The sequence below is a fragment of the Mastigoproctus giganteus genome, chromosome 11 (assembly GCF_048544385.1).
Source record: "Mastigoproctus giganteus isolate SK-2022 chromosome 11, ASM4854438v1, whole genome shotgun sequence".
In the NCBI taxonomy this organism is placed as follows: domain Eukaryota; kingdom Metazoa; phylum Arthropoda; class Arachnida; order Uropygi; family Thelyphonidae; genus Mastigoproctus; species Mastigoproctus giganteus.
Window position 1 is genome coordinate 158,325,995 of NC_143585.1, and position 25,464 is coordinate 158,351,458.

The 25,464-nt window shown below is 38.0% G+C and overlaps 2 protein-coding genes across 4 annotated transcripts in view; one reads left to right on the top strand and one right to left on the bottom strand.

Annotated features, from left to right (window-relative positions):
- LOC150078532 (tRNA-dihydrouridine(20a/20b) synthase [NAD(P)+]-like) overlaps positions 1-384 on the top strand; it is a 199,809-nt gene extending 199,425 nt beyond the window's left edge. Inside the window, exon 7 of the mRNA XM_090384600.1 lies at positions 128-384. Within this exon, the coding sequence (XP_090240726.1) occupies positions 128-384 (257 nt within the window). The remainder of the gene's footprint in view (positions 1-127) is intronic.
- nac (GDP-fucose transporter nac) overlaps positions 1-25,464 on the bottom strand; it is a 204,007-nt gene that overhangs the window by 456 nt on the left and 178,087 nt on the right. Inside the window, exons 7-8 of one of the 3 annotated variants that reach the window (XM_090385578.1) lie at positions 20,406-20,637; positions 1,404-1,476 (exon numbers count right to left, since the gene is read on the bottom strand). In XM_090385578.1, coding sequence (XP_090241704.1) covers positions 20,407-20,637 — 231 coding nt within the window. In that variant the 3' untranslated portion in view covers positions 1,404-1,476; position 20,406. Of the gene's footprint in view, positions 1-1,403; positions 1,477-20,394; positions 20,638-25,464 lie in introns of those variants that run through there. The other 2 variants (XM_090385575.1, XM_090385577.1) reach the window with 2 other exon arrangements.

Genomic DNA, 25,464 nt, shown 5'->3' on the forward strand with positions numbered 1-25,464 from the left:
GGTGAACATTTCATTCTTAAGCCTTTATAAATGAATGTTTTAGTTTTAGAAATCACCTTGTAATTGTTTTTAATTTTTATATTCTCATTTTATTTTATTTTTTCAACTAGTGTTTTCTTTTGTTTAGGGGTTATGTCTGCAAGAGGATTACTTCAAAATCCAGCTCTGTTTTGTGGCTGCAAATATACTCCTTGGAACTGTGTAAAAGACTGGTTAGATATATCCTTATCTCATGGTACACCTTTCACTACTTTCCATCATCACTTAATTTTCATGTTGGAAAAATTACTGCCACGTTCTGAAAAACGGGTGTTTAATGTTCTTTCTAGTAGTTCAGCAGTAGTTGACTATTTAAATAATTATCTGGAGTTGGAATATGAATAGCAATTCACAGTATCTGTGTTTATTTTAATTTATAAAATTCTTTGACTGATTGCTTAAATTGGGTTACTAATTGTTTGCAAACTGTGCGTGTACTTAAATCAATAATTAGTTTTGTTTTGTTTCCCAAATTTGATACATTTAAAAAGAAATACACCTTTTTTTTGCATTCTGCAATAATAAATAAGTGTTCTAAGTAAAATGAAATTAAAAAAATGTTATCATAACCTTTACCTTCAAGTTTTAATTTTATACCAAAAGGATTCTGGATCATGAAGTTAAATTTTTTTTCTAACGTGGGCTGCAAAGAAAACTAATCAGTAACTTCTTGTTTACATGGTCATCATTGAAATTCTCAAAGCGATAGTAACATATAACAAACATCTACAATTGCTAAGGTGGCAATGGGTAGTGGTACTAACAATGATACAACTCAATTTTTTTTTTCACTTCTGCATTATATAATGCATTGCAAGACTCAACTATAATTAATTTTTTTAAATCAAAAATTCTAATTTTAAAACATTTTTCACCTCTTAAATAAACAGACAAATAATAGTAAGGCAGACATGAAACCATTTTATGTAATAATTAAACATAAAAGATTACATAATTTCTATAGCAGCAGCAACATGCATTCAGTGAAACCAAAAGTGGCAATATATTGCTGAAGGTAAAATTAGAAATGTGAAGCAGCATGTGAAATAGTACTGCTTCATATTTTAAGATGTTTCATTTAAAAAATCTGCATAAACAACTGAAATTTCAAACTACTGAAATAAAATTTTTATTTTTCTGCTGAAAATAAAAAAAGAAAAACATTATAAACATGAGAGAGAGAGAGAATAGCTATTAAATATGAACCATTGATATTTTACTAAGGGCCAAATGCCACTACTGGAAGGTTAAATCAGAGTTGTTACTTAACCTTTTAAAACCACACATTTCCTAACACCATGGATCTCACACTCATATTTTGGGATACATTATAGTTAACTATTGATTTCCAGCCTTTGTAAGCATCTTTAAAATTACCCTGTTTTGGCACTAGATTTCTATCCCAGTGGACAGATATTTGTTGTACTGCTTTCGCTCCTTAAAAAAAAAATAATAATAATAATAATAAATAAATAAAAAATAATAATCTTACATTAATACTGGCTTTATTTATTTTCATTTTTAATAGCTAAAAACAACAAGCGAAATACCAGTGACCTGCATTCCTAATTTGGCACATAATGCAAGTTCGATTAACGCGTTTTTCGGTTACTGCTATTTGAAAAAAATTATACCACTTTACACAATGCAGATTTCCAGTTAACGCTTTTTTTTTTTAATGTGATAATTGAAAAAGATTTGAATCGTGCATCGGACAGGCAATAAACAAGCATTTGCCCACCTCACTGTGTTTCAGCAACCATAGGAAGAAGACATGTTACTTGTTTGTCTCCCACTAATAAAGTTACTTCCAGACTTGCATTTAAAAATTCTAATTTTTAGATGAGCCATATGAAAATGTTACCGCAAAGGAGATAACAGTAAAAGAACTACGTGAAATCTTTCGTATCACAGAGATCCTCAGCAGTGAAAAATCACAGAGATCTTCAACAGTGAAACTTCTCCTAATGGACACCTCTCTACAACGGACATTTTCAAATTTCCCAACTCACTCCATTGGTTTTAACGTGTTTGCAGCTTCTGTCTATCAGGCATTCTCTGTAACGGACGGACAGGCAATCTGCACTATTTCATTTAGATTAGCACTTAATTTGATCTCCCCATAACGGACAGCGGGCAAGCTCACAGCCCTTTTTCTAGGAACGTTTCTTCCACGTATTGCCTCAATCATGTGTTTATTTTCTATTTCCGATTCTCTAAATTTTATCAAGGTTTATGTCGCGGTTCTAAACCCTTTTTCAAGAATTTTAAGGCATGTGTAAAACTTCTGATGATTTTCGTGTGTGCAAGGAGGGGGGGGGAATATGGTCGGCCTTTTGTCTTTTCAGTTTCAGTTTTATTCAGTGTCGTGTGAAGTGCACAATGTCTTCTCGTAAACATTTAACTTTAAAAGATAAAATCGAACTCATTAATGCGTATGATCGGCAAAAAAATAGTGTTCGCAATCTCGCTGTAAAATTGAAAAATCGGGAAGACGCAGGTGAGCGACATCCTAAAGAAAAAAAAAATTAACTGCTCAAACAATTTTGGCAACACGTAAATGATCAGGTTCAAAAATCATTCCCGAAAACTGTTGGACTTCAAATTTGTCGCGCACGCGCTAAAAAAATTCCCATTAATGGGCCTATTATTAGGGAAAAGGCTTTGGAGGTTGCAAAATCTATGGGAGTAAATGAGTTCAAAGCTTCTGTGGGATGGCTAGACAAGTTCAAAACTCGGCATAAAATTTCTTGGAAAACCGTAAATAGTGAAGGTGGATCTGTTGATACTGGGGTTGTAACAGAGTGGACCGTCAAATTCGAAGATTTATGTCGTGATTTTGAAGCTAAGGTTATTTACAACTGTGGCGAAACAGGGTTGTTTTTTTAAAGCTCTTCCTGAAAACACAATGAGTCTAAAAAACGAAAAGTGCCAGGGCGGAAAAATTTCAAAGGAACGCTTGACTGTAACTATTGGGTACAAATATGCTGGGAGACTTTGAACAACCTCTTGTTATAGGAAACCCACAAAATCCTCGTTGTTTCAAGGGCATAAAGTTGAATCTTTTGGATGTTGATTGGAAGTCTAATAAAAAAAGCGTGGATGACACGAGATATCGTGAGCGAATGGATAAGTCACTTTAACCAAAACACGATTCGTCAAAACAGAAAAATTATTCTTTTCATGGATAATGCTGCATCTCACCCGCACATTGAATTGTCCAACATTCAAATCATTTTTCTCCACCAAACACATCTGCAGAGTGTCAGCCCTTGGATCAAGGGATAATAAAATATTTTAAACTTCACTACAGAAAACATGTTTTAAGACATCTCATTGCAAACATGAACGATGTAACATGTACGAGTGACCTTGCAAAGAAAATCAGCATCCTAGATGCGATTCAATGGATTTCCTCTTCAGTAAACGCAATTAGAAAACAAACTGTCATGAACTGTTTTGTAAAGTCTGGCTTCTCAAACGCAAAAATTGAAGTTGTGAACAGCAATGTGGAGCACCAAGAAGAACAAGAACTTCAACATCTATTGATAATGTACGATACTTCCGCTACAAGTGACCCTGGCTACAAAAATATAGACTCAAACCTCAGTACAGAAGATGGTGCTCTAGATATCAACGACATTATCATCGATATTTTTCAAGAAGTTCCTCATGAGGATGAAGAAATGGAAGGAGGTCATTCTGTCGAAGAACATATTAACGACGAACCACCGATGAAAATAGAAGCAGCGCTCATACAAATCAATTGTTTAAAAATGTTTTTCGCAACTGAAGAAGATACTGAAGGACTTTCGATGGTTTCTTCACTCAAAACAAATGCTGAAAACAAAATTATCAGCCGGAAGAAGGTGCAGAAGAAAATAAGTGATTACTGTATGCATTTTTCTTAAGATAAAGTCATAATATGCATAGCACAATTGTATGTATATTATTTACAAAAAAATTGTGCAAAATCTGTATATAATTTAATTTAATTTTACATTAAACGTTTAACGATTTTACTTTATCTCTTGTGTATGTAATTGTATATTATTTACAAAAATATTGTTCAAAATCTGTATATATTTTACATTAAACGTTTAACGATTTTTTTTTTTTTTTTTTTTTTTTCCTCCCTCAGACTTCTTGTTAGCGGACACGTCTCTCTAACGGACACATTTTCGTTCCCCATGGCTGTCCATTAAAGGGAAGTTTCACTGTATTTATTTCACCAGGGCCTAGAAAAGATTGTTGTCAGCTATCGGAAATTGATTGATGAAAAAAAGAAAGCCAACACTGTTGAAACGACTCTGATCAAATATTTCCGTAACAAATAGTTTCTTCATTGTGTATTTTATGCAAGAGGTTCCCAAACTTTCTCAGTTCATGGCACCCTTAATGCCTCAGTAATTTTTTCATGGTGCCCCCACACAAAAAGAAATACCCAACGGTTCGATTTATTAAGTAGTTAGGTCCAAACAACTTAATAAGTAATGTTGAAACTGTGAATCACCTCGAACTAGTAGTTCGCGCGATGCCCGACAGATGTCGACTAACTGTTTCCCTTGAAATTTTTAATTTTTTGCGGTGCACAGTTTGGTTAACGCTGTTTCATGCAATCAATAAACATTTAATTCCATAATTATTTTCATTATCTTTTACATGGTATAGAGTTAAAAAGTTATTTGAAAGGGATTTTTAAAATTCTTTATGGACATTCCTGAAGGTCAAGGACCAATTATAATTTTTCCTATTGATTATTATATTCGTTTAACGCATTTCCATTTTGCGTAATGTGCTCGGGGGATGAATTAATCATGTTAATTGAGGCCAACCTGTAATAAGCCACCCCTAAGCTTAGAGGGAATTATGTGTTCTACTATTATTATTGTTGTTACTGTTGGTTGAGAAACTTACTTTCCCTACAGGCATTCAGGATTGTGGCTTTCTGAAGTTCCATGTAAGTGTTCCTACGTAAGAGGCCTCTTGTTGCTAGGTTCTTATGGAGGCTCTTTGGCACCATGCCTGCGTTGAGATGATCAGGATGGTCTTTACATGTTCTACATGCCACATACCCCTGACTTCCTGTCTTTTCCTTATATGAAGGAAGGAAAGCTTTCTGAAGGTTGTTTGTTGGTGTTGGACACCACTGTGTAAATTAGGTAGATAGTCATTTCCTTCTTGTCAGTGAAGGTATATGTCTGGTCTGTTGTGTGGGATTATCTTGTCCATCATTATGGCACGGTCCCAGTATAGTCAGTGAGTACAGGTCTCTTGCCTGGCCCGAAACTCATACTTGTAATACGGTAAACTTTCTTTGATCAGCTGGTATTTTTGGGCTGGCTTCTGATATCATCTTAGCCACCTGATCATGTCTGTGAGTGTAATCCGTCTGGGTGATCACCCTGCATCCTGAGGTGATGTGCTGAATTGTTGTAGGGGCCAGGGGCATGGTGGACAGTGGGTTAAATTTTAGACAGAACCATAGTGGGCTCAAGACATCTCCCTAGAAGATTCCTCTTCTGATGGCTATTGGTTTGGTTGTGATGTTCTTGACCTTGATGGTGGTCCTCCATTTTGCCATGGTTTCTTCTAGGAAATGTGTCAGGGTTAGGTTGACTTAGTAGAGCTTCAGTGTTGCTATCAGCCAGCTATGGGCACTGAATTGAAGGTCTTGCAGTAGTCGATGTAGGCTGTATACAGGTTGTGGTGTATCTTGTAGGCTTGCTCCATAACCACAGCATCAATGGTCAATTGTAACTTGCCTCCTCTGCTCAACCATGATGTTCTGGCTCTCCAAATGGTTTGTTATCTTCCTAGTTATGCAGCTGGTCAGTATCTTGTATATTGTTTTAAGACATTTGATTGGTCTGTACTATGCATGTTTGTCGTGTCATTGTCCTTAGCCTTCAGGTAGGCATCCTTGAGTCAGAGAGACTGGGTGAACTGCTTTGCTATGTGCCTGTGTGTACAGCTGAATTTCTTGTACCAGTTATTGATGTTATTGTTATCTCTTCCTGGGCTTCACCAGTTGTGAAGTATACTTGTGTACTTGCTTATCAACTGTTGTTCTTCCTTCCAAATCTTTCTAGATCTATCCAGGTGGGGGGGGCACAGCCATTATGGCTAATTTTGCTGCTCCACAGGAGCCCCAGAACTCCTTGAGTATCTTCTGGTTGGGAGGGGAGGGTCTGTTGCCTTCCATCTCTAGTGATTTTCCTGTAAAATGCTCTGCTGCTTTTCTGTTTTCATCTGGGCACTCTCCCTTGACACCCACAAGCAGAAACTTCTGCCATTCTTCCTGAGTTCAATCCTCTGATTATAGGTTTTGTTTGATGTGGATGTTGTCTTTCTTGAGGATGGCCTTCACTTTTCTGATCAGCTTCTTACTTCTGTTACCCCATTGGTACTAGGTCAGTTTGCCTATCTTAACTGTTATCTCTTCATTCATCTGCTGTAGCCCTCTTTCCCAGGCTGGCAGTTCTTGTCTTTGCATTTTGTTTTTCTCTAGTTTCTCGTCCATTCATCCTAGTGGCTGTTAGAGACACAGTAAATGGCTGTGCTGATTGTGTTAATTTGTTGTGTGTTAATTTGTTGTTGAGATAATCTGGTATTATTTGTGTATTGAGGTGGTCTGTGATGCCAAAGGATTCTGTTAGGTCTTTGTGAGGTCCATTCCCTCAAATTCTTCTAGCACTTTCTTCCACTTTTCTTCTATTCTGGATATCCCGATCTTGTCTGTTTGCACTTCGGCTGCTCTGGGTTGTAGTTCTTCTTGCTGTTCCTCCTCCAGTTATGGTTCCATTATGCCTGCATTTGTTATTGCTTGTAGTAGGTTGCTCACATCCTGCTTCATTTTTTTCCAAGATTGGAGGAGCTGTCAGGTTCTTCTTGAAATTGATCTTTCTCTGGTCTGCCATTCGCTGAACGATTCCCGACTGTTCAGCTAACTGAACAGTCGGGAATTGTTCCAACCACTGTGTATAGTTTTGTGCTGTACATTGTCGCGTCTACCCCTTGTTTCATTACTTTGTAGCATGCTCGCATGATGAATATATACATTTCGATGCTCTACTTCATGTGTTGGCTTCTTCTACCCTCCTAGGTGGGTTACTAGCACAGTTGTGCAGGAAGGACTTCCAGTATGTTGGGCTTTCCCTTCAGTTGGGGTAGCCATTTAGGAGACAACACCCCTTGCTCCACGGTTGTCTCCAGGAGACTGACTTTTCAAACCGAACCCCTCTGCTTAAGGCTTGAACATGAGTGACTTTATCCTGCACACACTCAATGCAGTATGTTCAACAGTTCTACTTCTCATCTTCATCCAACTACCTTTTAGCTTTGAAATCTAGCGATGGATAGTTATGGGAGCGACACTAGATGGTGTCTCTCTGCTTCATTGGTAGGACCAATGAAGCAAGCTTTGCAATTTTATGCCCCCCCCCCCCAACTCTTGTAGTCTATTTTCAGTGGGTTTATTGTTATAGAATGCTGTCCTTTCAGGATTGAAAAGTAGCGGCTGATTCGGAGGATCTGGAAGGCTTTTAAGTCTGGCTGCATAGGTGAGGACTAATATTTTCCTTATGAGGTGGAGCGGTGTTTCTTTTGCCTCTATATAGAGGCTTTGGACTGGGGATGTTCGAAAAGCCCCAAGAGCAGTACAAAAAGCACTGTGTATGATGTTCAGTCTTGTAAGTACAGTTTTCCTAGCTGAGTCGTAGGCTATTGAACCATGATCTAGACGTGACCTGATGAGCAAACGATACAAATGCAGGAGAGTATCTATCTGCACCCCATGCTGTTGTTGTTGTTGTTTGGTTTTTTAAGAGCATTAGCAATTAAGGCCATATTGCTCCTGGATATGCGATGGTCATTCCCAGACCTTTCCGCATCCTCCGTATTTGGTGGTGACTAACCTGGTCTAATCAAGAAGCGTGTGCTATGCACTGCTGCTCCTTCGCACCTGGCTAAAGAGGCACCTGCACCCCATGCCATGGCAAAGATGACTGAGTATATTGAGTTTTTTCAAGCAGAGAGTTCTGAGATAAGTTATGTGCATGGCAAAATTGAGTTTAGTAACTAAAATTAAATGGATATTTCTGGTAAGGAGGGGGTTGGTTTTTTAACTTAAGTTCAGGGTCTGGGTGTAATCTGTGCTTTTAACAGAAATGAATTGCAATTGTCTTTTGTTTTGATAGGCGATAACCATATTGTACGGTCCATGTATCTAACTTGTTTATGGAAAGTTGTAACTCTATGCTGTTAATGGTTGGAAAATGGCATGATATAGCAAGATCGTCAGCATACGTATATATTTCTACAGTTTTGGGAACATTCTGCATCACGGAGTTTAGCCTAATTGCAAAGAGGGTAGGACCAAGTATCTAACCTTGGGCACCCCTTCTTCTTGAATAAAATATTGTGAAATTACAATCTGGTGATTAACTTGAATGGTTCTGCACTTTAAAAAATTCTGGATGAACTGAAGTATGTGTCCTCTCAACCCTGGGGAATACAGCTCTTGAAGAATGACATACCTCCATGTGGTATTAGCATTAACAAAGGCGCATGATTCAAGAAAGCAAGCTTATATAGCATAGGACCAAAAAAAAAAAAAAACCCTTATTTCACCCATCCACTAGTTCCAAATGTTTGTCAAGCTCTGCCTTGATCCTTTTTAAGCTATCAACTTCAACAACGACAGATGAAAGTTTGTTCCAGCAATTAACCACCCATTGGCTAAAGGCAAACTTCCGCACATCTATCCTACAACCATCTTTCCTCAATTTGAAATTATGCTCTCTCAGGCGATTATTCTGAGCAAGAGGAAGAATCCCATTGGCATTGAGCATACTCAAACCATTCAAGGCTTTATACACCTCGCAGGTGCCTAGTCTCCAGACACTGTAATTTGCAAAACTTAAGCCTTTCTTCGTAAGAGCAACCCTTTGTTCCATTCACTAATCTTGTTGCCCTTCTCTGTACTCGTTCCAACAGCTCTACATCCTTCTTAAAATGAGGCCTCCAGACCTGTAAACAGTACTCAAGATGTGGCCTGACCATTGCCTTATACAAGGGGATAATCACCTCCTTATCCCTGCTAGAAAAATTCCTGTATATCATTGACAAGACACCATGAGCTACTCTTGCAGACCATCTGCACTGCTCAGAAAACTTCATATCTGCCTGTACAATTACCACCAGGTCCTTTTCATTCTCTACCACTGTCAGTGTGGTACAACAGAGTTGATACGTTACTCTAGGGTTACTGCTTCCCATATGTAGTACTTTACATTTGTCAGTGTTAAACTTCATTTTCCACCTCTCAGCCCATCTGCTCAACTTTACTAGATCCTGTTGAAGCAGTGTACTGTCATTAGTGTCATTAACAATCCTTCTAAACTTTGTATTGTGTGCAAACTTGGATATTAAGCCTGATATACTATCCTCAATATCATTTATAAATACAGAAAACAATAAGGGACCCAACACTGAACCCTGAGGGACTCCACTAACAACATTAGTCCATGAAGAGCAGTGTCCATTGATTACCACTCTCTGTCTTCTCCCACTCGACCATCCCTTTATCGATAGCAGCAATTTGCCTCCAATGCCACACTGCTCCAATTTGTACAGCAGTCTTCCATGTGCAACAGTATCAAAGGCCTTTCTAAGATCCAAATATATGATATCAAAGTTATTCTTTGCATCCAGATCCTTTGTGACTACATCATAGTATCCAATCAGATTTGTCAGACAAGACTTCCCCTTAACAAGCCCATGCTGTGGCTGAGCTATAACTGAAGTTTTGTCTAGATGATCCTGCAATGCTTCTTGACCAGTGCCTCCATTAATTTCCCTGGAACAGAAGTTAAACTAACAGGTCTGTAATTACTTGTGTCTCCCTTTGATCCTCCTTTGTGAATTGGGGGTCACATTTGCACATCTCTAGTGCATGGGTACCTCCCCTGAGTCCAGGGCAACTTTTATAATTATGGCTAAGGGTTTGCTTACTTCCTTTGCCACCTCCTTTAATATAACTGGATAGATTCCATCCACCCCAGGTGCTTTTCTTATGTTTATCTTCAACAATTTCTCCTCCACTTTACTCTCAGTTATTACAAGATTATCTAGCTTACTGCCAGAGTTGAATACATCTCTGGCATTCCCCTCCCTGAATAACTCCTCATGTGTGAATGTAGATGCAAAATATTCATTTAGTTTGTTAGCTACCTGAGCAGAATCATCAACAGTTAAACCATCGATATCAAGTGGACCAATCTGATTCATCCTGTTCCTTCTAGAGTTTACACATAAGTAAAGAACTCTGCTATTTTTTTTTGCATCCTTTGGCAAAGATTTTTCATAATCTGCTTTCGCCTGCATAACCTCCTTTGTAACTTGGTTACAGACCAAGTTATATCTATCATAGGCTTCTGTGATATCTTAATTCATATGTATCTTAATTTAAATTAAGATTCACATCTTAATTTATATGTATCCCATGCATTTTTCTTCTCTGTCACACGTCTAATTAGTTCATCTGACATCCATTTAGGCCTAAATCTTGAACGATATTTCTTTGTTGGTATGAAAAGCCTTGTAGCTTCCAAGATTAATTCTTTGAATGCTTCCCATTTTGAATTTGCTGTTGGTAACATCATCAGTTGGTCCCACCGTATAGAATTTAAATACTGTCTCAGACCACCGTAATCACCTTTACGAAAGCAAAAACCCTTCTCTTTACCCTTGATGGTATTACCTCTTTGAATTATCCCACTTCAGCACACTGTGATCACTGCCACCTAGTGGTTCCTTTATCTGCAGATTCTTGATGCATGAAGAATCACTACTGATAATCAGATCAAGAGTTTTACTCCCTCTAGTTGCCTCCCGAATATGCTGATGTAGAAAACAATCATCCAATAAATCCACAAAAGCCTTGCTAGTGTGTGAGTGAATAACCCACAAATTCTAGTCAATATCCGGGAAATTAAAATCCCCCATTATAAGACACTCTAATTTACTGGCCTACTATTTCTCTGCACAATTGCTCATTATACTCATCAGATTCAATAGGCCTATAACACACACCTACTCTCATTTTTCCTTTTCCAGTGCTTATGTCACACCAAACAGACTCAACATTGAATTGTCCACCCACATCATTTGGATGCACTTCCTTAGATTTTGTGTTTCTTAACTAACAGCATAATCTCTCCTCCCTTCCATCCTTTCTGTACACATTGTACTCCCCAAATTCCAGTTCTGCACTGCTTATGTCTGTGTGACACCATGCCTCTGATATCCCAACAATATCTGCCTTTGATGTCTTGACTAGCACTTCAAGCTCATCGAATTTAACTATACTACTTGCATTGGTGTACATGCAAGTATACATGTGCCTGTTTCTACTCTTAGTTACCCTAACACATGTATTTACTTGTTCCACTATGATTCCCAGCAGTCCTGGAAATTCCCATTGCCTTGCTTTCCAAGTTGCTGCTGAATTGCATTTGTATCGAATGCCTTTTCAATATCTAGACTCGCCATTACTAGATGCTCGTTTTTAACTTATGCACTGCGAATGTTAGTTTCGTCTCTTGCCATAAGGTCCAAGCAGGATCTGTTTTGTCGAAAACCGTATTTGTTGGTATTTTGCAGCATTTTACTTTCAAGGTCCATTTTAATCTCCTATGTATCATTTTTTCTAGTGTTTTATTTAAACAGCTGGCTAGGTCAGTAGTTTTGTGGAAGTGATTGATCCTTTCCTGATTTTGGAAGGGCAAGAATTAGAGAATGATGCCATGATGAAGGATAAACACATTCAAGAAATATCTGGTTGTAGAAAGCTAGTAATAAGCTTAAGGCTGTATTGCTTAGATGTTTAAACATTATATAGTAGAGTCAGTCCGGTGCTATTTGCTGTTCTGTTCAGAGGTTCTTGGAGTTCAGCTAGGATGAATTGCTGATTATAAGGAAGGAATTGGGTGTTAAAATTTATTTTATATTTTTCTATGGAGGTTTTGATTTTCAGGAAAGAATTGTCATATGCAGTCTCTGCAAGGAAATCACCTTTGGGGAAGACAGTTCTCGTCCATTCTTAATCTAGATTGGAGCAGAAAAAGGAGTGCACTTATTTAATACCTGGATTTTCTTCCATATTAGTCGACTGCTGGTGTCCTTCGTGATGGTACTGGCGAATGTTATCCACGATTCTTTTTTGGCTTGTCCTCTGATGTTTTGTGCCCTTGCCTTTTGTTGTTTTTATATGAAATTAGGTTGGCAGTTGTAGGAAACCTACGAAATAGGTTCCAGGCTTTATTTTTTTTCTCATTTTGCCCTGTTACAGGCCTCATTCCACCAGTGTTTTGCTTGTGTTTTTTTGTTTGCAGAGCATTGAGGAATTGCCTCAGAGGCTGCTGCCAAAATTTATATGGTAATGGTCTTGGTTATTTCCTCTATTGGTTGTGTTTTAATGAATTGATCATCAAAATAAACAGAGACTGAATATTTTGTCCAATTTGCTTTTATGAATTTCCATTTTACTCTGTAATCTGGACAGTGGGATTGTTTTGTTTGTATTTTACATATACTTGGGAAATGATCGCTGTTGTGCAGATCATATAAGATTGACCACTCCATACTAGGGAACAGTATGGTAGAACAGATTGACAGATCAACTGCTGAAGGGGATACTGTGGGTAGATGGACATACGTGTGATGGTCATGTTGGGCAGTATTTAGTAAGGTTAACTGCTGTTGATTCAATAATTGTCTCAATCAGATGTCCTCTTTTATCCATGTGCGAAGATCCCCACAATGGGTGATGCCCATTGAAATCTCCAAAGAGACAAAGGTCTTGGCAATTGTACTATTAGGTATTAGGTATGTTCGGGGTCTGGCGGCACCTGGGATTTCTCCCATCTCCACGTATGTTCTCTGTATCGGACAAGCCAGAGATTTAAAAGTGTGTGGGATATGTACTGTGTAGTTTGTTGTGCCCATTGTTCATCTGGCCTGTTAGCCGCCGGGCCCCTAGTGAGACCCGACGTTACCAATACCTGCCACAGGGAGGCCGGCCGGGTGTTACCAATATTTGTACTCTGGCTGGTCTTGCCACTTACTTTCCTGGGATTTCAGTGGCTAGGACCAAAAAAAATAAAATAATAAAATAATAAAATAAAATTAAAAAATAAATAATAATAATTATAATAAATAAATAAATCGAGGTTGATATTAGTGATACTTAGCAAGTTAGTATTAATAGTGCGCAACGTGGGGCTGTGCGGTGAAAGTGAGTTTTAAAGACCAAATAGGTTCAGGCAAGAATTTTGATGTTCTCTTTTGATTTTGAAATGTAGGGCTAAACGCTGTGCAAGACAAAAGTTTTGGGGAAGGATGAAGACTGGGGGGAAGTAGTTGGAAATAAGGGGCCTTTTAGCATGAAAAGTCTATTTGGTGGGAGGTATTAACCCCAGGAACTTACATCTAGTGAGTATGGGCTTGGCAGACCCAGTGTCCTGAGCTGGATATCATCATTCTTCTCTCTCTCTCTCTCTCTCTCTCTCTCTCTCTCTCTCTCTCTCTCTCTCTCTCTCTCAGGGTAACTTGGGAATTTTTATTTTTTTTGGCTGGTACAGCATAAGTCTGACTTCCTTCACCATGTAGCTAATAATAATATTGAAACAACAGTTAGTGTTATTCCAAGCACAATACGCACGGCAACAGCTTCTAAGTCAGTCTGTATATATGTCGAGCTGGGATTTTAGAGTTAACTAGTATTGCAACTCCTCTGTGTGCAGATTTTGCAGTATTCCTGTCTTTTTTGTACGTTGAAGTTTTTAATTGAAAGAGTTACCCGTGATGTTAAATTAGTTTCTTGCAGGCAAACATTCACTGGATTGTACTTATTGATCAGGTCATATAGATCATCAGTATATGATCTACATGTTGCTCATATGCCTCTGCAGTTCCATTGAAGTATGTGCTGATTACTTGGTGTTAGAAGTTAGGTTTTTTTTTTTTTTTTTTGGAGCAGTTTGTTTGTAACGATCTGTTTTTTTTTTCTGTCTTTTTTGGGGAAAACCAGTCACTCTGTATCCATGTATTCTTCTGCATGAAATTCTAATATAGTTTTGTTGTCAACTTATGTGTAGGGAGTTGTTTCTTGGTCTTAGCATGATCTGTTGGTACTGTTTTGTCTGCTTTTTTTTTTTTTTTTTTTTTTTTGTAGTTTCAGGCATGTTTGGCAGAACTGAAATTGGAGTATTAATTCCTTTTTCCAGTTGCTTGTGTTTGGTAGGTTGTGGCTTAGCATTAAGCATGGACCTGGCCCAATTGGCAAAAGAAATTTGGACAATAAAATGAGCAAAAAAAAAAAAAAAAGTTGGACAAAAGAAATGAGGGACTGTAATGTCAGTTTGATAGCAATAGAATGACTGTTTTGCTTGCGTATACGTGCGTTTTGGCATAAACTGCATAATATGCTTTTTGGCTTCTTGATACGTTACTTTGTGTTCTGTTTTGTATTTCTTTCCCCGCTTTCCGCATTTCACAATTTTTTGAATATGCTGGATGGTGACCTTTTCAATTGGGACAGGTGAAAGAGGTTACGGTACAATTACCTTGTGTGTGTTCTGCTGAACCACAGTTTGGGCAAATTCCACAGCTGCTACCTGGGAGTGTCCATATTTCTGGCACTTATAATTCCTGATGGGATTCGGTATATATGGACGTATACAACAATTCAGATACCCTGCTTTAACCATTGTTGGTAAGTTTGGGGTACTAAAGGTCAGTATTGTAGTAGTAGTAGTGGCATGTAATGCAAGAAAGCATGTGTATGAGCTTATGCAGCATCAACCAAAAAAAATATATATATATATATATATCGACACCATTCCCTCCAAATGCCTGTCCAGTTCCTTATACACCTCAATCAGATCACCGCGCAGGTGCCTAGTCTCCGGCCACTGCAATTTGCAGAACTTAAGCTTCTCTCTCTCTTGGTAACAGAAGATCCCTTCATTCCTCTCACCAATCTTGTTGCCCTTCTCTGTACACGCTCAAGTAAATCTACATCCTTCCTAAAATGAGGCCTCCAGACCTGTACGCAGTACTCAAGGCATTGCCTGACCATTACCTTATACAGAGGAATAATCGCCTCCTTTTCCCTGCTAGCAAAATTCTTATATATCATTGACAAAACCCCATGACCTGCCCTGGCAGCCTGTCTGCATTGCTCAGAAAACTTCATATCTGACTGCACAATTACTCCCAGGTCTTTTTCATTTTCTACCACCTTAAGTGTAGTACCACACGGTACGTTTCTCTGGGGTCACTTCTACCCATATGCAGTACTTGGCATTTGTCAAGGTTAAACTTCAGTTGCCACTTCTTAGCCCATCTGCCCAAATTATCTAGATCCTGTTGCAGTAGCATACTGCCATTAGTGTCATTAACAACCCTGCCAACCTTGGTATCATCTGCAAACTTTGACATTAAGCCAATATACCTTCATCAATATCATTGATAAATATACAAAACAACAGTGGACCCAACACCGAACCCTGTGGGACTCCACGAAGAGCAGCACCCATTGATTACCACCCTCTGTCTTTTCCCACTTAACCATCCTTTTATCCATTGTAGCAACTTACCCTTGATACCATTCTGCTCCAAATTTGTACAATAGTCTTCCATGCACAACAGCATCAAAAGCTTTCCTGAAATCCAAATATATGATATCAAAATTATTTTTTGCATCCAGTTCCTTTGTAACCACATCATAATATCCTATCAAATTTGTCAGACAAGACTTTCCCTTAACAAACCCATGCTGTGTCTGAATTATTGCTGTAGCCTTGTCTAGATGATCCTGCAATGCATCTTTGCAGTGACTCCTTTTTTTTACCCGGAACAGAAGTTAAACTAACTGGTCTGTAATTACTCGTGTCACCGTTCGATCGCCCTTTGTGAATTGGGGATACATTTGCACATCTACAGTCCATGGGAACCTCCCCTGATGCTCAAGGATGCTCTCATAATTATGGCTAAGGGTTTGCTTAGTTGCTTTGCCACCTCCTTTAATATAACTGGATAGATCCCATCCACCCCAGGTGCTTTTCTTATGTTTAACTTCAATTTCTCCTCCACTTTGCTCTCAGTTATTACAAAATCATTAAGCATCCTGCTACAATTTGATAACCTTCTGCCATTTTCAAACCTTAATAATTCCTCATGTGTGAATGTAGAGGCAGAATACTCATTCAGTTTGTTTGCTATCTGAGCAGGATCTTCAACAGTCGAACCATCGATGTCAAGTGGACCAATCAGATTCATCCCCTTCCTTTTAGAGTTTATATAAGTAAAGAAATCCTTGCTGTTTTTCTTAGCATCTTTTGCCAAGGATTTCTCGTAATCTGCCTTCGCTGCCTAACCTCCTTTGTGACCTGATTACAGACTAGCTTATATCTGCCATAGGCTTCTGAGTCGCTTGATAATTTATATGCATCCCATGCATTTTTCTTCCCTGCTTCGAGTCTCATTAGTTCATTAGATAACCATTTAGGCCTAAACCTTGAACAATATTTCTTAATTCCGTGTTGGCTTTAATTCTCCGTATTTCTGGATTAATATTCTTTTTGATCTGTCAATTCTTGTACAATTTCATCCTCGGAGATGTTGATGAGGTCCCACTCTGCTATAACTTCTTTGGAGGTATTCAGAGTGGCATGGGACGTTATTTTCACGGGAATTCCACTAAATGTGGTCACTGTAATCGCTTTACCATCTTTGGCGATCCTGCAGCATTTTCCAAGCATTTCTGGATTAGAGGAAAATCTGATAGAGAATGAATATAAGGAGATCCTTTTGACGTAGAGCTGTTTGTCTTTTATTTTTAAGAGTCATGACCGGGTTGGTCTATATTGGTAGGTGATCTCAATTTATCAAGTGGAGGAAAGGTTTCTTTGTCTATTTTGTACTCCTTTTGGCCCTGAGGGTTGGTTTTCCCACTCAAGTTACCAACCCCACCATGGGAAGGCAGGAGTAATACTACGAGTGGCCAAGTGGTTGTTAGGTTAGTAACTCTAATAAAAGGAAAGGTGTCTTTTCTTTCCTGACTTAACTTAAAACTTGTAAGATGAAGTCTACTGCACTTTTTGAAAGAACATAAGCGAAACTAATGGGAAACTTAAAGGAACATTAAACCTCCAATCAGCTATCCATTTCCCAGGCCGAACCCTATCCCTAGCTTTAGGCTAAGTGGGTTCTTATATCATAGTTTTTAGAATTCAACTTATAACACAAAATAATAAATTAATTCAACTCAAAATATAAAATTTTATAATACTTTAGCCACTTAGCCTCTTGAAAGAAAGATCTAATATAAAATTACTTCATTGATCTTAATGTCAAGAGTTACCGCCCCACCGTTATGAGGCATGACTCTACTATCTAGCTGTAGATGCCCTCTTCTTTTAGAAACCGTGGCCACATATTTATTGAAATAGGAAAATAACCGTTTATCTGTGAATAGGGTCCACCTTCCAAGATTTCCCACAGAAACCTCCAATCCATGTCTCAAATCAGCATAGACTGCACAATCTAACATTATATACATGGACGTTTCCAATTCACCACAAGTGCAAACCTATCATTCCCCTCAGCCCCAACTGACAAAGTCTCAAGGCAAGTCCATGTCCCATCAAAAGAAATGCCACTTGCATCCCAAATTGTAACCAAAATTTGCTTAGGAGCAAATATGCCCACATTTCCAGTAAGCTTTGAACCAAAGAGAGGCAGACTTATTGGAATGCAGTTGACCCTAGCAGTAAGAACCACCCACCGATTGATCCCAGTCGGGCTTCGACCTCCCGTCTTATCAAAGCAAGAGCCGTAGTGGTGATTAGGGCTGGGCCCCCTCACCCACCAGGATCTTCCCCTTTCCAAGTTTCCATGGATAGCATGGCATGGCTGCACACGCTGGATTCCAATGATGTAGAATCTAGCTGTAACCTGGAACCAAGATATGGGCATTGGATCACAGTGATGATAATCTGGAAGGCCAGCAGCATCACTAGGAGGGGAGGTCCCCTCACCACGTACATCGAGGGAGGTTATAAATGTGCACAGCTCTTCATGGACTATTGTTATTAGTAGAGCATCAGGGTTTGGTGTTGGTCTCCTTACTACACATGCTATAGCAATAAAGAAGCCCAGCACTTGCAATGAGAAGATATGAATCTTACTCTAAGTTTGCAGATGATGTAATTGGTAGAGTGATATTTATGACAGGAATAATTGATATTTATGAAAGGCATACTATTGCAACCAGACCTCCTAGAAAAATTAAACAGAAACTGAGAAGTGGCAACTGTTGTTTCATATTGTTAAATGCAAAGTACTGGATATAAGCAGCAATATCCCAGAATAACATTTCACACTCAAGGTGGTGATGAAGAATGAAAGAGATTTAGGAGTAATGTATAGCCTGACATGATATTTTCTGAGCAGAGCAGTGTATATATCAATGATGTACAGGAATTTTTGACAAAGCAATTATCCATTGTACAAGGCAATGGCTAGGCCAAATCCTGGCCTAATCCTGGCCTAGCCATTGCCTTGTTATTGCATGTAGGTCTGAAAGTATCATTCTTGGAAGAACAGTGCAGATTAGCCAAGGACACAAAAGAGTGCTCTTATTGTGAAAGATTTCAGCTCTGAAAATCTTTAAAACTTCAGTTCTAGGCACCTGTGAGGAGACCTGATTTAAGTTAGTATTATAGTGCAAGGAAGCCACAGGCTTTTGCTGCATTGGCAAAATAACAAAAAAAAAAAAAAAAAAAAAGTAGATAAGAAAATACAAATTATGTGTTTTCCTCCTCACATAGGTAACTATCCAGTTGACCTTTGAGTTTATTCAAACCATCAGCCTCAACTACCTGCAAAGGCAACTTGTTCCAGCAATCAACAACTCACTGGCTAAAAACACTTCCTACAATCTAATATAAACCTCTTCTCCTGTAATTTGAATTTATGTCCCCTAGTTCTGGAATTCTTTATAACAGTGAAAAATTCTACCTTCACTCATTTTACTAATCCCTCTCAGAGTCTTCTAAACTCAACCTGGTTTATAAGGCTTGCCTGGTTGCCAAGCTCTGTAGCCATCACACTTTTGCTGATCTCACTGCATGAGTTCCCTTCTTTGGACCCTTTCAAGAAGTTCAAGGTCTTTTATCAGATGAGGTTTTCATACTTGAACACAGTATTACAAATGTGGTCTTACAATTACCTTATCCAGTGAGATTATGACCTCCCTATCTCTGCAGGATAACATTCAATAAATCATCGATAGGACTCCATGGGCTTTCCTAGTTGCCTGTTTACACTGCTCAGAAAACTTCATATCTGTCGTATCATAACTCCCAGATTCCTTTCTCCATCTACTGTTTTTAATTCAAACCCAGTGTATAATTTAATTTATGGCTGCTATTCATCAAGTGTAAAACCTTGCATTTTGCCAAATTAAAACATTGCTGCCACTTTTTTGACCATTTCTGAAGTGTATTCAAATCATTAACAACACAACAAATCTTCACATCATCAGTAAATTTTGATATCATGCCTTTATCCCATTGTCGATGTTTTTAATGAAAATCAGAAACAACAGTGGTCCAAGAACTGGTCCTTCGGTACTCCACTCCTGACGTTATACCCATCTGAATAATATCTATTAATCACAACCCTCTGCCTTCTACCTTCACGTCACCTGGCAATCCATCTTAGAATCTTTTCAGTAATCCCAACATGTTGCAGCTTATATAGTAAGTATAAGTACTCAGGATGTGGTGTAACCATGGTCCCATACAAAGGGGTAATCACCTCCTTATCCCTGCTAGCAACGTTTCTGTGTATCATTGCCAAAAACCCACAAGCCATCCTGTCAGCATGTCTGCATTGCTCAGAGAAGTTAAACCAGACCTGGCCTATTATTCGAAGGGGATGGACAAATGAGGTGGATAGGCATATTTTTTTTTTTTTTTTGCTGATGCTACATACCTTTTTGGTATAAGCTTGCTTCCTTGCATCCTTTGCCAATAATAAATAACAGTAATATGTCCAGATTGCAAAGTTGATTAAAATGTCTTCAATTTAAAATAATGGAATGAAGAAGAGCATTTTTTCATTTTGTTTAACCTTGTTATTTTAAAAATTCCACTTTCATTTCCTAATTGAAACCAAAAAAATTTTAACCTACAAAAATGGCATACCTTGTTAAAAACATTTATTTCAAATTTACATTTTGCTTTTTATATATTTAAAAAAAAAAAAAAAAACACATTACACTACCATATATTTACTTCAACTTTTGTTCCGAATCCCTGTTTCTGCATCTTTTTGGCATCTTTCCATGTCATTTTTCGCCATTTCCAGATGTCGAACTCTTGCATATGCTGCAGATCCAACAAGGATTATTATGTTGCTTATCCACCAAAGAGCAGATTTTGTTTCATGAAACCAAGCAACAGCAATAATAGTCTGAGTACAGGCTTTGGCTGTGCCACTTATGTTGTGTGTTAATGGAGATGTAACCTATAATAATTAAACATTCTTAAAATTAATATGCAATAATAAATGTTCAAATTTATACTAGGTAGTAATTTTTGACAAGATAATTGATGTCAGCCAATATTCACCTTGTTTAAAACTAGTCAAGCATGCATACGTGTGTGCACAAGCACAATATATGAATAATTTACAGCTACTATTTTGAACTTGTTGGTCATAATGTTCCGTCTTGCATTATGCTGCAGATCCAAGCATAAAGGAGCAGCACCACGATTATGATGTGGGTTATCATAAATTGTTTTAACTTTCTGTTTGTTTTTAACTGATTTTGTTTTAACTGATTGTCTTAGTCATTGATTATAATGTTCCATCATGCACATTTGTACAAGAGTTCGTGTGTTTACTACAAGTTTGTATTCCGTGATGGACAAAAAATCTGCAATAACTCACTGAGATCAACTGCAGATTTCATTGAAGCGGCCTTTAAAAATATCTCAGCTTTTTAATGGGATTTAAGCTGATACCTATATAAACTGACTATACTGAATGATGTTTAAATTTGTATTGACTTTCAGTGAAAGTACATCATATAGTGGGTTACCCTAGCACCTTAACTTTATGCAGTTTTTTTTTTATTTTTTTTTGAAATGGCAAAGCATTTGTTCCATGAGTTGGGTAATATAACGGAAAAATGTGAGTTCATCAACTTTATGAAATAGAAAGCACTTCTTCACCAAAGCCCAAAAAATTCAAGACATGCATTGACTGGTAAGTTTGTGGTGCCTGTTTTGAGACAGTGATGGTATGATTCTTGTGGAGTCCATGCCATCTGGGACAACAATGCTAATCCATACAGCTAGATGTTACAAAGACTGTGGTAAGCCAGTAGAGAAACTTCTGACTCATCTACAGCATGATAATACAACTCTGTACAGTGCACATCAAACTCACACCCTAGTCACAGTCATTTGTATGCAAGATGCTTAGCCACCTGCCATACTATCTGTACTTCATCATCTCTGACCTACAACTGCAAAAACATTTTAGATAACAAAGGTTTCAATGAAAAGTTGAGGTGGAAATCCTACAAGAGCCAGATTTTTGCAGAAACCAATATGATAAAGTAATGTAAAATTTTGTGTGCATGTGTAATGTCACATAAGCACATGCATGCATGCATGTCATCTAGTTTTCTTGAAATTTCATTAATACATTTCGATGAGTTTATATTCAACTTATATTATTGACTTGACTCTATGCTGTAAAACTTTTTTCATCAAAGCAGTGCATATGGCTTTTGCCGATGTGTTCGTCACTTGATACATGACAGAGCAAATCAGCATAGTGATAGCTGGGGTGAGCCGTCCCGAGGGTGCACTGCACCTGGGTGCCAATGAACTCAAGAGGCACCTGAAAACCTGAGATTTACATACACCTATGAAGAAAATTTTAAATGGGGACACCAAATTTCAATTGGCACCTGGGTGCCACATACCCTAGGAATTAGGGCTCACAATACTGGTTAAAATCTTAATACCGGTATTAATATTGGTATTCCAAAAAAAACATTTTTCGCAATAAATCTTGATGACAATTAGATGCAATAAAGTAAGGAAAAAACAAGTCATTACTTGAATTCACGTTTTAAATCAAACTTTTATTACAATAATAAATATTCTAGCAAAAATTATTAATCATACAGTTATTCTAAAAACAAAACATAAGCATGCACGCTACCTATCCGAATAAAGTGAGCTTTTAAGAAACAGTGTTATCGTTAAAACTCGATCTAATTTTGGTACATATTTAATTAGCAGAAGAAAACATCCTTTTGGATTCTGTACTGCTCGATGCTTTGTACTAAGATAGTTGTAGATAAGTTGCAGTTTAACCCCCCCTTATTCCCACATCTTCAAAAAATCTTATTTGCTTTTCATCAAAAATAAAAAAATATTTCCTTTTTGACTTTTTATGGCACTGTATCCATATTAACGAAAGAAAGGGACTGGCAATTATTAAGCTTGGTGAGGAAACCAAATCTAAGTTGTGGGAGGGATTATTTATTTATTTATTAATTTTTAATTTCTCTGTACCTTAGTATCGCCATCAGTGGTCATTGTTATGGTTTTCATATAGCAGCTCCCTTCAAACACTAAGCCCCAAAAGCTACCCGACTGCTTTAAAAAATTAGAATTTCCAGGAACTGAGGGATATTCCCCCCACCACACACAAGTATATATATTATACACTGAGTGATCACTGAATTATGACCACCTACCTAATACTTCATAGGTCCTCCTTTTGCCCTCTGTACAGCAGCTACCTGACATGGCATTGATTCAACAAGATGTCGGCAGCATTTGGGAGGTATGGCCAACGAAGCTGTATGTAATGCGGTCAGCAATACAGATATGGAGGTGATTGGTGTATACAGATGCCTGATATGCCTTTCCATAGTGTCTCTATGGGATTTATATCAGTGGAGTTCAGAGGCCAATCGATATGCTGGAAGTCAGAACTGTGTTCCTCAAACTATTCCTGCACAACAACTGCTCAACACCTTGTCATCTTGGAAGACACCATCGCCATTCAGGAAAAAGTGTAACATAGTCGGGTGTACGCAGTCATAAAGCAGCTGACGATAGCGGAGATCATTGATACATTGTTCCACATGCACCATGGATCCGAGTTCCTGCCCCTGTGAAACATGCCCTGCACTTTTTATACCATGCATGATGGATCAATTGCCTCATGTTGTTGATGGCAAATCCGTACATGACCATCCAGGGTGTGGAGTAAATAACGTGAGTCATCCGACCAGCACACCTTCTTCCAGTCTTCTAACATCCAACTTGCATGCTCTCTGCACCAGGCGAGTCTTTTACGCCAATGAACCTTGGTTAGGAGAGGATGCCTTAGGGGTTGTCTGGTGGTATAGCCCATGTTGTATTGGGTAGTCGTCAACAGTGTTGTGCCTGTTCGCGTCATCAGACCTGGTGCTCTCCTCTAACATCAACCTTTCGCTGACCTTTGCAGTTTTACCGTCGGTCCTGGTACACTTTAACTACGGCGGCCCTCGAAGACCCCACCAGTTCAGCCTTTGGGAAATCGAGGCACCAGCTCGTCAAGCACCCAATCTGTCCTTTATCAAAGTCCGATAAATCATTCCTTTTACCCATCACGCTCAATATTTTACTAACTACTGAACCACTGACACCTTATCTATGCTGCTTAGGTTGATTAACTCCGCTCTCTCTTACCTCATGTGGTCAGTTATGAGGATTTGAAAATTGAAGAATCAAAGCATTTTCCCTTGAAAAAATTGACCAAACACTTTTTTTTTTTTTTTTTAAGTGCGAAGTTAAAGACATAACTAAATGCTATGACACAATTTTATCTGAAAATATACAACAAAAACTAAACACGAACAACTCTGGATTCATTCTTCATTTGCACAACTGAAAAATGGTGTAACTTCAATAAACTTTATTTAATCCATACATATTATAATAAAAAAAGTCTAATAAAATAATTTTCTCATTTTTCAGTTCCTTCATCCATTTTTTACTATGTAAAACTACATAATAAACTTTACTATATAATATCGCTGAAGATACACCATATCTAACTCATCCTTCACAATGAGTTGCCCATGCATTGCACTACCTTGAATAAGTAATACTTCACTTGCAATACCAGAGTACCTGCCCACCCACCGATGAAAAAGTAAACTAGCTTTGAAACAGTGCCCTCTGGGTGGCAGCGCCCACCGAGAATAAGCAACAATAGTCTTCTCCTTAGTGACACGTTACTTATTCGAGGTAGTGCAATCAATACATGGGCAACTCGTGAAGGATGAGCATAATATGAGATATAGATGAAATGATGCTTTTCACACTGCTATCATAGTTTTTATTTAAGTTGTCTATAGTGTATCTACACCGATATTATATAGACTCTTAAATTCTTAAAATATTATGCCTAGTTGGACTTATGCCACTGGACCAGCATGGAAGATTATAGTCCATTTCCCTCAACATGAATTGTTGAGGAGGCTTCCATCCTGCAGTAGGTTGATAATGGCTGCAGTTTTTTTTTTTTTTTTTTTATACACCAATCATTGGTATAAGAATTAGCCACTGTTGGCAAATGTATGAGGCAACATGTCAGCTGCTACTAGAAATGACAAAAGTTAAAAATCGATGTGGGATACCTCAATCTAGTTTGGATTACTAGTTGTTGTTTGTTATTTGATTTTTAGGAGCATTAGCAACTAAGGCCATATTGCTTAGTGGATATGTGGTGGTCATTCCCTGACCTTTCCGCATCCTCCGTATTTGGCGGGCAAGGAACAAACCCCTGTCTAATCAATAAGTGTGTGCTACACACTGCTGCGGCTATGGAGGCGCCTGGATTTTGAAATACTAATTTTGAAATTAGTATTTTAATTGTCAACAACATAATGTTCATCTTTAATGAGAAATTCACAGCTTGCTTGAATGATTATTCTAATGCAAAACAGAAATAAGCATGAAATTGCACATAAATTAACAGCATGGCTTGAAACTAATATGTGTGAGTTGTCATTTTATTTATTGCATGAAGACTGCAAATATATCTAGCTTGAACTGATGTGTTAAGAAACAAAGGGGGGGAACCGACAGTTCAAAGTATTTGTTTTATTTTGTCATATCCTTGGCAAATTTAAGTTATATGATGTTTAGTGCTGATAGTAAATGACAGAATCACACTACACACTATAAATGCCATATAAATATTTGTGGTGTAGAGAAATAGCAAGATGTATGTTCTGAAATACAAAAATTGAATGACTTAGGGAACTTAGAATCC